General features: G+C 43.2%; 1 protein-coding gene across 1 annotated transcript; it reads right to left on the reverse strand.

The window, feature by feature from the left end:
- Nucleotides 1–100: 100 nt before the first annotated feature.
- Nucleotides 101–12,419, reverse strand: IKZF5 (IKAROS family zinc finger 5). Its single transcript, XM_082286557.1, has 6 exons — nt 12,346–12,419; nt 9,938–10,004; nt 9,002–9,092; nt 8,524–8,686; nt 8,063–8,245; nt 101–5,374 (listed from the first exon to the last, which is right to left on the reverse strand). Exons 4-6 carry the CDS (start codon nt 8,654–8,656, stop codon nt 4,431–4,433), a joined length of 1,260 nt encoding a protein of 419 aa, XP_082142683.1. The 5' UTR covers nt 8,657–8,686; nt 9,002–9,092; nt 9,938–10,004; nt 12,346–12,419; the 3' UTR covers nt 101–4,430.
- Between the last annotated feature and the right edge of the window lie 55 nt (nt 12,420–12,474).

Raw genomic sequence — 12,474 nt, forward strand, 5'->3', positions numbered from 1 at the left:
GGAATCAGAAAGAGTCAACCCGGGAGGAGCACTTGGATAATCACCAGCTCCACCCATGGAAGCATATGCAATTAAGAATTGACATGAGACCTAATTAGAAAGTGTTATTTTATTCATATCTTACAAAAGCAAAGCTTCACAACATGAACTACACAAGATAAGAGTTATTTCAGAATTAACCGTGTCATCTCAAAAACATTCACTAACATTAAAATTTATTTTACAACTCTAACAGGTTTTTGCATAAAATCTGCTCTTTACACTGAAATACATATTATTAACAAAGTAGGTACTTAGAAGCACATACACAAAGATTGCTCAATGAAAAATGCTTCAGCAGGAGAGATTTCCTGCAGCAGAACATCCATTTGCTGTAGATTTCCAAAGAAGCTTAAAATTAGTAGAAAACTTGCCAGTGAAGACTTCTAAATTACATTCCCTTCGTCAAAAAGAAACAAAAAGCAAACCTCCAAAACATTCTAGAACAAAACAAACAGTAACAGATTATTTGGCTGGAAAACACTGCTGGAAAGTGTTTCCCAGCACTGGGTTTTATATTAGAATGCCAATCAACATTTTATGTCTAAATCCTCTTCATCTAAACACGTGTCTGTGAAAAAACAACTATTGACTGCTTCATGGTTGAAGCATTAACTGAGATAATGAAGATGTTCAAATACTTGCATGTCCATTGGAATATTCAGTCTCAAAACAGTAAATGTGTATGAAGAGTGCTATAAATAGTGCATGTTAAAAATGTCCACAAAGCTATAAAATAAGCTATGACAATAAAAACAAAGCCCCCACAAAGTTCATGTTTTGCAACTACAGAACTTAACAGAACTGAGCTATGGAAAAATTCCATCTTCTTCCCAAACTTCCACTAATAACAGTTAAAATGCTAATCACCCACCACCTTATAATATAAGGATTTGGGGTTTTTTTTAAAAAAACAAGTAAGTGTAGTGTAGCACATGGAGGACTCAATATGAAAAGTTCTCTACCTAAGGACTCAAGCCCCAAATCCTGGACAAATCTCCCTCACTGACTGGGTAAGGCCTGCTTGTGCAAGGGATCATATTCTGAAACAATCTGCCAGTACAAACTCTCTTTAAGTTATAGTCAATAACGTGTACAAATTATGAAAAATAGGAAAATACACCTTCCAAAGCTCCTCAGTTGACAAAAGATGATAATGAGGTCAGGGCATCGTTTGGAACAACTGAACAATGCAGTGTGATCATGGAACATGAACAGTCCTAGTCCTGGGAAGGACACAGGGATCCACCCCAGGGATCTGGGTGCAGAGCCAAGGGATGGACACCAAAGCTGCTGCTGCCCAAGGACCCCCTGCAATGAGGAGCTTGCCCAAGGAAACAGGAAGAAGAGTTTTTTCATTCCTCAATCATCCATAGATGTCCCAACTAATCTTTCCCTTAGTTACTCAAGAGCAGAACCAACGGCAGCAGCAGCAGGAAAATCCTCCCAAACAACAATGTGCAAGGCTTGGGGATAGATTTTTCCATACTGAGATCTGTTACTAATAACATACATTCCCCACAATGGGATCCCCTCCTAAACAAGGGCCCCGTTTCCATAAGATCTTGCAGGCTTCCTCTTGCTCCCAACTGCTCCATTAGTGACCTATCCTTAGTTTTGTTCAAGGCCATCGTGGTTCAGGAGTCATTTCTCTAAATCACCAGATCATGAGACAAAGAAAAGCCTCTAACAATGCTAACACTGCCAGCAGAAGCCCCAGTGGTCAGAAATCACATCTGTGCACATGGAAGTTATTCTCCCTACGATACCAGGAGGGAGAAAGCCACAAGCCAAGGAGAACCTGGCTGCTGTCATCACTCAGCACTGTTAGGTGCTCCCTGGAGCACCACCATTCCACAAATTTCCTTGGAAAACTTGCAAGAGCATAGGAATAGGAGATTGCATCATCTATCAAACAGGCAAGGAAAACCACTTCTACAAATTACTAATTGTAAAGGTCTCCAAGAGAAATGTCTCTTATCCTAATATTATTTACTAAAATACTATAGTATTTTAGCCAAATTTAAATTGTAGAATTGTTCAATGTGTGATCCAAAGAGAGCCACCATTTCTGCCCTCACTGACTAGAAAAAAAATTTGATTCCAAAACTTGCCCAGGAGCAGTAACTTCCAACTGGATTCCAGTTCAATCAGCTTTTACTTCTTAAAATAAAGTTTGTTTATGCACACAGACTTGCAGTTTTACTTATAAATCTAAAAGGTATAAAGCAACAATGAAATATTTTGGAATTAGTGTCATGATGAAAAATGGAAATTACATTCTGTCTTACAAATTTGGCAAAATGAATTCTGAACCAGGTCTGAAAACAAAACAATTTTTAGGAGTGACAGTGTTATTGTTCATCTTCTCTGCACTGGAACCACTTCAGAGGCAGATTTCTGACCTCGTTATTACAAGACTGCACAGCCAAGAATCCAGTTCCTCAAGCACAGAAATTCAACAGTAGGTCAGTCAGGTGGAGAGAAACATGTCTGGTATCCAAATTTCTATTTAATTAGAGTCAAAATTACTTCTGCAGCTAAAATTCTTAGACAGGTGGTTTTCCTGCATCGATCTCACCCTGATCACTGCAAGTTTTTCCATTGGCTTCAGGAAGTTTCAGTCCCCATAACAATATAAATTTGAATAAGCCACACATTTGCCATTCAGATTCCAATTTCTGATTTGTGGAACATTAAAATCTTCTTGCTTTTAACAAAACATGGTTTGCTGATAGAAAAAGGGGAATATATAAGGGAAGCTTTAATTTGTCTCAAGTAAGACAAACCAAGGTAAAAGTGCATGTCTAAATATGGGAAATGTAACAGTTCTTCCTTTATTCTTAATGTCTCAAATTCTTATTTAGCACATTAAGTTCTTATGAATTTTGCTCATATGTTTTATTCAGGTTTATATTAAAGTGCCTGTCCTTTAGCTCGGGGGCTTCTAACGATGTACAGTGTGAAACAAAACAACTTCAGTTACCATTTGCCACCTACAATTCCTAAAAACAACTTCATGTAGTCAGCCAGTTTTCCTTTGCATCCTACATGGAGCCCAGAAAAAGCCAGAGGTCCTTCCCCTTATTTCCAGCACACCCAAAGGACATCAAACACAGGAGAGGGGACAAACCAGGCCTCCAAGTCAGCTGAAGTTTACAATGAACTGGATTATACAACTCTCAAACATACAGGCAACCTCTCAGTTGTAGCCTGGCCCAACATAAAACTGAACAAAAGAGTTTTAAGTTGTAAACTTCTTGTTTGTTTCTATCAGAACTTCTATCAGCAGGACAGAAGTCTAATTGTGCAAATTTTAAATATCTGTACAACTCAGTTTAAGGCAGTTAGAAATCTCACAGAATATATATTAGTTCTACAGGCTCTTCATTATGTCTCTAAAAATTGCCTCCTCTGAAAAAGAATGACATGTAAAATTTTGGTAGAGTGTAGGTAAAATAAGGTATCTTACTTTTACGTTTCTCTAATTCATGAGTGACAGACATTTAGCTCTTTTTTTCCTATCAGAGTGTTATTCACAATAACCTGTTATCTCCTAGTTCTGTGCTAATAGTTAAATTAGTGTTTAAGTCCTAGCATGAAGAGTTTAGACTGTACTAAACAAAAACTTGCTATTAACGTTCCTCAGATTAAAGCAACTTTTACATCAAATTGAATTTGTATGTGAAAGTTGCTTCTGTTTGTTTGAGTAGCCAAGTTTTTAAGGATTTCCCCAAAGTCATAGAAGGTTGGGGTTGGAAGGAACATTAAAGGAGGGACACCTTCCACTATCCCAGGTTGCTCCAAGCCCTCTCCAACCTGGCCTTGGACACTGCCAGGGATCCAGGGGTAGCCACAGCTTCTCTGGGCACCCTGTGCCAGGGTCTCCCCACCCTCCCAGGGAACAATTCCTTCCCAATATCCCATCTAACCCTGCCCTCTGTCACTTTGAAGCCATTCCTCCTTGCCCTGTCACTACATGATGTGTCAGTGCATTGACCTTTCGTATTTTATGGATAATATGTCTTGTCTTGCCTAGTAAACAATCTGGGAATTACTTCCTATGGTTGAGGACACACACTCTGCTTCTCCATTTGCAGAATGTTTATTGGGATTAAGTGCAAGCAACTTAAATTTAGCAACCACAGCGTGTAAATGCATTCCAACCCTTACAGCACTCTTGGCTTTTTTGAAAGGCTACATATAAAACAACAACCAACTCTGATACAAAATTTCCCTGGCAAGTTTTACTAGAACACGGAAATCAATTTGCCTCCTTTGTCGAATTGCTAAATGTGAAGATTCCTTATGGGAATGTGCAAGCTTTCCATCAGCAAGTATGAAAAATAGACTGTAATATGTTAAAAAACTAAACGAAAGCATGTTCTCAGTCAATGTTGATTATGTTGGCCTCTTGCGAAGTGGCAAGCGAAGTCATACTTGTTTTTACACTTACACCCACAAATGTTACACTGGAAAGGATTTTCAAATCCATGGCATCCCATGTGGATGGTGTAAAGGATATTGTCCGCAAAGTACATGTCACAGTGTGGGCAGTGGTGCAGGAGCTGAGGGTCCTGAACTGGCAGGGTTGGAGCTGGAGTGCTTGGCTGACTGTTACTGATACTGGGCGTACTGGTGTGGGCACTGCGGTCACTGCTGGGCCCTGCCACGGGACTATAGTTCCTTTGATTGTGTGTTGGCCGGGAATCGGGGCTGGTTGGAGAGGAATTTTGAGGAATATTTGCTGACACAGCTGAAACTACTGCAGGTGCAGCAGGCTGCTGTATCATGAAAGGCTTTTCATCTTGACAGGAAACAACGTCAGGAGAGGCTGGATTTTGGTTTTCAGGTGGCAAGCTGGACAACTGTCCTGCCAACGTGGAGAGCTGGTTTAAAGGATTATCCACCATGAGGTCTTGTGGATCTCTTGGCAAGCCACTGCTCTGAGTCGTTTTTGTCATGCTCTCGTACGCCTCAGTCTGGATATTGGGGATTTCGTGAGTGAAATCATTAAGGTAGTCTGGTTTCTGCACCACCATGGAAGGTGGACTCAAATTAATTAATGCCCTTCTGCTGTACCCCAAATTGCTGGTCTTCTTCTGCAGAACCCCCCACATCTTCTTGCTGCTTAGGGAAGATCTCGTCCCCTTGATGGGCACCATCTTGTGCTTGCGCCGGCGGTGGTGGGACAGGTTGCTGCGGTCGCTGCAGCGGAAGGAGCACAGCTCGCACTTGTAGGGCTTCTCCCCGGTGTGGGACCGCATGTGAGCCTCCAGGTGACGCTCGTAGGCCGAAGCAAAGGGACACAGGTGGCACCTGTGTGGCTTCTCCCCTGGAAAATCAGAATAGATTATCCCATAGCACCTCGGAGCGCCTGGAAAAGGCCTTGTGTGGGACACAGAGTGGCTCACTGTGAGCTGCTCGTCAAACTTCAGTCACTGCCAGCTCGAGCTCAGGTGAGTATCCTGGGAGAGTGGAGAACACTGGGACAGGTCTGCCTCACCCAAGGGATCATCAGCACAGGGAAAAAACCTGAGTGGAGTTAGCATAACTTCCCTAGGAATGTCAAGGACTGAATCCAGCGATGTTTGTGGTGCCTTTACCTGGATCCAACCTCTCCCTCACCCATGGAGTGCACGGGGGAACACAGGAATGTCTGTACCACCAAAATGTTACTGTTCTTCGTAACTGTGTCTAAACTGCGAGGGAGGGTATCCTTCTGGGACCTTCCAAATATCCCTACTTTTAAACATCCTAGAACTACCACCTAAATAACCTATGCACACAGGTAGCCACTCAAGAACTGAGCTTGGAGAAAGGGTCCCGTGGCTAAAGAGTTATAACAATAGCAAGGTACTCCCTGGAGAGCTGTGTGCTTTCCCAGATGGGAGATGGGATGATGATCAGGGTGATCATCACCTCCTCTTGCACAGAACTTTGCTCTTCTATTAAATGAAATTTATAGGTATTCAAATTAACATTCTAAAAAATACTCAGAAAACTTTCAAACATAATTACAGGCCAACACATTTGTAACACAGCACTTCAGGACTTCTGATTTTCCCTTGATAGACTGATCTTCTAGGAGTTATAGATCCAAGTCTGCAATATCAGAAGTGCCTAAAGGATTTGATGTGTGCTCAGGTGCTGAAATGAAAGACCATCTTACTCGTCCTCTCTAGAACACCACCTCAATTTCTAAATCCCTGTCATGTAACTGATGAGCATCCCACAGTTTGGAATCACAACCTGGGATACCAAATAGATTTTTTTTTCCCTACATCACTGACTCTCCAAGAGGAAAGAAATCCATTTTAGGTGCTACCTCTAAGTTCCTTCTTTGCACCAAATGAAACCATGATTTGTCCATGAGCATCTCTCTATATTCATATATATATACACACAAAGGTGTGTAAAGATCAGGAGATTTGGTACAATGGTAGGAGAAGATTGATAAACTCCCTGCATTCCCACAGAATTTGCCAATCTGAATGGTCTTATTTCATTCTGAACTGGTTACACAGAGATAAAAGTTTTGCATCACACACAGCGCAACACAGCTGGTGAACTACTCATTATCTACTATCAGACTCAGCACGAAGCCAATCCCAGAGTAGGTTGCACTTAAAAATAATAGTAACAGTTGCATGATCATGCCTGGGTCACAATTACTTTGGCCAATGTCCAGGATGCTGCACCTGTTTATGTACACTGCCCAGGATGCTGCACCTGTTTATGTACACTGCTCTGAGGCTGAGAGTCAGCTGCCACTTCCCTGTTTTAATGCTGACTCATCTGAGCCTTCACAGCGTAAGTAATCCATCTCCTGGCCCTCTGCCAGGCTTCCAAGCAAAACAACACTCAGGCCTTGGATCTCCTTGCCCCTGAGTGAAAAAATAAAACAAACCAAACCAGAAAAACCAAAATAACTCTTTTTTTTGTTCTGGAAGACACAAGAGAAGAATTTACCAGCACTTCAGAATGTGAACCTCAGAACTCTCTGATTTCTGGTTGGTTGCCATTTCCTACCCCATTATGCCCTCTTAACACACACCAACACTGCAGGGCCAGGGCACGGAGCCCCACCTTCCCCAAAATCCACCCAGGCAGTTACTGTGTGGAAGGAATGGCTCTCAGCAAAGTGAGAATCTGACTAACTGCACCGGAGGAGAGCTACAATGACATCCCAGATTCAACAATGTTTCCTTCGAGGTGAGTCCCAAAATGCCACCTAAGACCACTGAGAAGAGACACTTGGAATTTTCGGGACAGTCCATACCAGACTGGAAACTTGTAAAAACTTTCATTCTTTGCGGAAGACAAATTCTTTCTACTTAACAGTCCTAAAGTCTTCTGTATTGGTGTAATTTACTTGACAGACTTCACAAGCACCTTTCTTTTTTTTCCTCTCATTTGCCATGAAGTTGGAGCTTTTGGAACAGTTTAGGATATTCTAACCTTTACTGAGAGTTCTGCTTTTCAGGTATATACACCCAACAGTGGCAAACGCTCCTTAACAAGCCACAGTTGATAATTTTTCTGTTCACAATTGATATCAATCTCTTATTTGATGATATGTCCTCACATTTGAATATTCTACCAATAACTTTATTCTTATTACTATGCTTTGTACTTCCACATCTAGAACGTTGTGCAGAACACAAATATTTTCATAGCTAAACACCAGAGGAAGAAAAGCCCCTATAAATCTCCATGTAGCCACATGTACATTTGTCACTTTTCTCATCAGCACAGAAAAACTAAAAGGTATTTTTAAGGCCCTTCAATTTACATGGAAGCTTTCATGCTAAACTTTACTCTCCTGTAGTTATTAATAATCATAAATGTCAGTAGGAATTTGCACAGCACACCTTTACAAAATTCGACTACAAAACCCCACCAATACCCAGTTATTGTTAAGAACTCACACTGCTTGAATTTGCCAACTCCTGACATGCAAATCCCAACGTTGGTGAACACCCCAAGGTGTCCCAGCCAAGCAGAGCAGAACATTCCATACCTGTGTGAATCCTGATGTGCTCTATGAGCCGTGCTGTTCCTTTGCTGGCATAGTTGCAGTATCGACACTTTAACTTTCCATCAAAAGTCCTTTCAAACCCATCCACCAACATTCCTGAGTTTTCATCCAGTGAAACTTCAACAGAAGGATGATCCAGACCATTCTGATCCCCTTCTGTCCCAGCTGGGAACAATGCAACACAGATTTTAATGAAGAATCTGTGGGACACCATCTGTCATGCTGTGAGCAAATGCCAAATGTCTTTTGCTTCTCTCTGCCCTTGGTCTTTAAATATAGAGAACTACATAAACATGCCCAGTTTAAAACAAGGTACATACACACCCTTTGTGACATGAAAATGACCATGAGAAATGCTTCCGTACAGCTGCAACATTACCTGGACTGTGAACAGTGAAGTCACTCTCAAAAAAATCAAAGTTATGGTACTGGAATCAGCTCACCTCCCTGGAGAGTCTCTACTTCCTTGTCACCAGTAACTGATCCAGAAATCATATTGACATGGTGAGTCTGCTGGGTCAGATATTCCTGAAAATCTTTCACAAAATCCAACGGTTCTGCCTTCTTTTCCCCCATACTGACTCTTTCATTTACAACCTCTTGTGCCTAGAAGGAAAAATGTTTTCATAATACAAGTGTCATTGAATTTAAATAAATTCACTATAACAAGGTTGGGATTGGTGTTGATTTTAAGTGGAGGATTACTTTTATCACACAGTAAATGCACAAACTGACAAGCATAAGAATATTGGGTTTTGAATTTTTAACCATAAAAGATCACCAAATACAATTTATGGGGAAATTGCTTTCAGCAATAGGTAAATGACATAATAATAAAATAATAAATAAAATTTTAAACCAAAAAAATTACACATTAATAAAAATCAACTTGCCTTTAAAAAAAAAAAAAAAGGATCGTACCTGAATTTTAGTTCCCTGCTAACTAGCAAACATGCTCCAAAATGTACCCCAACACGTCAGATAAACAGCACAGGGTGGCTCCTCCACTTTCCTTAGAAGGAATAAAAAGGAAATTTGAGTCCATTACTATTCCCAACCCCCATGAGTTATAAGAAAGAAACCTGAAAAATATTTGTGTTTGAAAGACAAGGCTCTAACACTGTGCTGCTCTGAATTTTATTAAAACAATCACACTTCCAGTAAAAGTTTTTCAAAGGCTGCATCCCCTGCTTCCTGCACGTCACCTGAAGGACATTTCTGTCTCACTGACTGTTTTTCCAATGAACATCTGGCTCCAAAAAAGTCCCAGATTTGGGTCAGTCAATTATGGGAACTACAGTGCTGGGAAACAACTGAATGCTGGTGATTAGCAAAGCTGAAAAGAAGCCTTAGAGAAAGCACTGTTTCACACTTCTCCCAAAATTTTACTTTCCTATCCTGAGAAAAAATCTTAATCCAGTCCATTATTTTGCACTGAACAATTAAAATATTCCCCAGGAATCAGTGGTCAGGCTTGTTTTGGGTTTGTAAATAACAAATCTCTATTAAGTCTCAATTCACAGAATTTGAGAAGACAGAACTTCCCAATTTGGGATACAGCTGGAAGGAGAACAATGAGTCTTTCACATTATTCCTGCAGATTATAATCAGAAATAATTAACAATGCTACCATTTCAATAAAAATATTCTTTATTTTTTAATAGCTACTTAGGTGGCCTACAGAAACTCAAGTTCTCAGTTCCTGTGTGTCCAAAGCTGCTTACAAGTGTTTTGTTCATTTTTGGCATCGAGATGAGGATGTTCTTTCACATCTTACCTGAGTGTGCACAACTCCCAGCATTTATTATCACCCTTAAGTTAGTCTGGAACACATCTGTATGTATCTATCTTACCTACCCTCTTTCAGGTGTCACCAGCCTCCTGCAAAGCTTATGTTAATTTGTGTTCCATTTGTTGGTGCCTCCTGCAATAAAACAAAGACATCAGGATATGAATTAAAGGTAAGGAAGAGAAAATCAGGACAATGTAACATAGAGTCCTGACCAGGATGGCTTTCCATGATTTATAATAAGAAATAACGATTTAAAGTTAAACCATTAAACAACATCAAAGGCTGTATAATCAGAGAATCTGTGTGTGCCTTTGGGTAAGGCACTAAAACTCTTTTCACAGAATCAGGGAATAGGTTGGGTTGGAGGGACCTTAAACACCATCCAGTTCCACCCCCTGCCATGGGCAGGAACACCTTCCGCTATCCCAGGTGGCTCCAAGCCCTGTCCAACCTGGCCTTTGGCACTGCCAGGGATCCAGGGGCAGCCACAGCTGCTCTGGGCACCCTGTGCCAGGGCCCCACCACCCTCACAGGGAAGGATTTCTCCCTAATGTCCCATATAAACCCATTCTCTGTCAGTTTAAAGCCATTCCCCCTTGTCCTGTCACTCCAGGCCCTTGTAAATCCATCTTTCTTTTGGGTCCCTTCAGGCACTGGAAAGCCACAATTAGGTCACCCCAAAGCCTTCTCTACTCCAGACTGAACAATCCCAATTCTCTCAGCCTTACTTGATTGCACTGATTGCTTTTATAATTACATTTAATTTTGAAATAAAATGACATAAAATTTCATAAACTGCATAAAACTTCCTTCCTCTACCTCACTGATTTAACATGAAAACACTCATCCTTTTCTTTACATCAGTGTAGGGAAGTCACCACAATTTAAGCACGACCCAAAAGCTCCCATTTGTATGCTCAAACCCTTCTGTGATTTTACAGGGTACTTTTTAGAGCTATGCAGCCAGCAGCTCTCCTTCTCAGGGGAGAATGATGCACAACTGATCCTTGCTGTGTCACTCCTGCAAACCAGAAAATGCAATTCTAATGATCGGAAACAGCAGCCCAGCTTGTGTTTCACACACCAGGGATGAGCTGATCACACAGGGTGTGTTACTCGAGCTCTGCTGACACAACCACACCTCCTCCAGCTTCACACAATGAGGAGCAGAGCACTGCTTACTCGTTTTCTACCCGGCCACAACTGCTGGGCTGAACAGTGGTCACAGCACTGCGGTGACCTAAGTTTGTTGTCAAAGAATGTGCCAGGATGAAATATTCTGCCTAAATAACGCTGCTGAAGAAAGTAGTTCAAACAGAATACACCCAGTAGTTTCACACACACAGCCAGAATTAATCCTGCAGTAATTAGAAGAGTATAAAGTAACTATGAGGACATGTATACAGTGAGAGATTAAAATTGCTACAAGCGTATGTATGCATCCCACCTTCTTCTAAGGAATCCAGGGAAGAAAAAAAAGGAGGCATCTCTCTGTTCCATCTTTTTCAGGGCACATAAATTAAAGCAAAAAAGGATCCCAAACTCCACTCAAGCCCTGCCCGATCCTCCTCAAGGGGTTTTGACCGTGGGAAGGGGGAGTGAAGCACAGCGGCGGTGGCCGCCCGTGCCCTATCATCAACCCTGAACACCCCCGGTCGACCCCGCGCCTCCTCCTCCCCACGCGAGGGTGGGAAGCGACACAGCCACGCGAAACCTCCCGTAAACCCGCGGGACAAGAGAGACGGAGCTTCTGGAGAGGATCCAGCGAAGGGCAGCAAAGATGCTGAAGGGACCGGAGCATCTCCCTGACCAGGAAAGGCTGAGGGAGCTGGGGCTGCTCAGCCTCGAGAAGAGAGAGCTGAGAGGGGCCCTCAGCCCTGCGTGTCCCTGCCCGCACGGAGGGCTCCGAGCAGGGCCCGGGCTCGGCTCGGGGGGCCCAGCAGCGGCACCAGAGGAACGGGCAGGAGCTGATGCACAGCAAGTTCCACCTGAACATGAGGAAGAACTTCTTTACTGTGAGGGTGACAGCGCTGAAAAGGACTGCCCAGAAAGGGTGTGGAGTCTCCCTCACTGGAGACATCCCAGAACCCGTGCCATGTGTTCTGGGATGGCCCTGCTTGAGCAGGGAGGTGGGACCGGATTGATTCCTTCCAACCTCACCCACTCTTTGATTCTGTGATTACAGTAATTCTGTAATTCTCTAAATTTCTGTGATGCGGTAATTTCTGTGACTCCTCTGACTTCTGTGTACCCCGGCTTCAGATCAAGGGAGCAGCCTCGGGGCTGTGCCGCTGACCCGGCCCCGCAGCCGGCGGGGCAGCACGGCCCTCCCCAAGCGCTGCCCCCCGCCCCCGCCGCCCGGCCCCGTCATGGCACAGGGAGACCCCAGAAGGAGAGGGAGGGAGAGAAAGGGAGAAGGAAAGAGACGGAAGGAGAGAAAAGAAGAGGGAAGGAGAGGACAGGCAGCACTCACCGCCGCCGCCCCGCGCCACTCCCGCCTCCCGCCGCCGCCATGTTTGTTGTGCCTCCCCCCGGCCCGGCGCGGCCCCGCCCACCGCAGTCTCGCGAGACCCGCGCACGCCGGCGGGAGCTCGGGGGGGGG

The sequence above is a fragment of the Coloeus monedula genome (genome assembly GCF_965178545.1).
Source record: "Coloeus monedula genome assembly, chromosome: 8".
In the NCBI taxonomy this organism is placed as follows: domain Eukaryota; kingdom Metazoa; phylum Chordata; class Aves; order Passeriformes; family Corvidae; genus Coloeus; species Coloeus monedula.

Coding starts and splice junctions, on each gene's coding strand:
- IKZF5 (XM_082286557.1), bottom strand. CDS start 8,656: ATGGGGGAAAAGAAGGCAGAACCGTTGGATTTTGTGAAAGATTTTCAG. Junction 8,246..8,523: donor AGTAGAGACTCTCCAGGGAG/GTGAGCTGATTC, acceptor CATTGTTCCCAG/CTGGGACAGAAGGGGATCAG. Junction 5,375..8,062: donor GCACATCAGGATTCACACAG/GTATGGAATGTT, acceptor CTGATTTTCCAG/GGGAGAAGCCACACAGGTGC.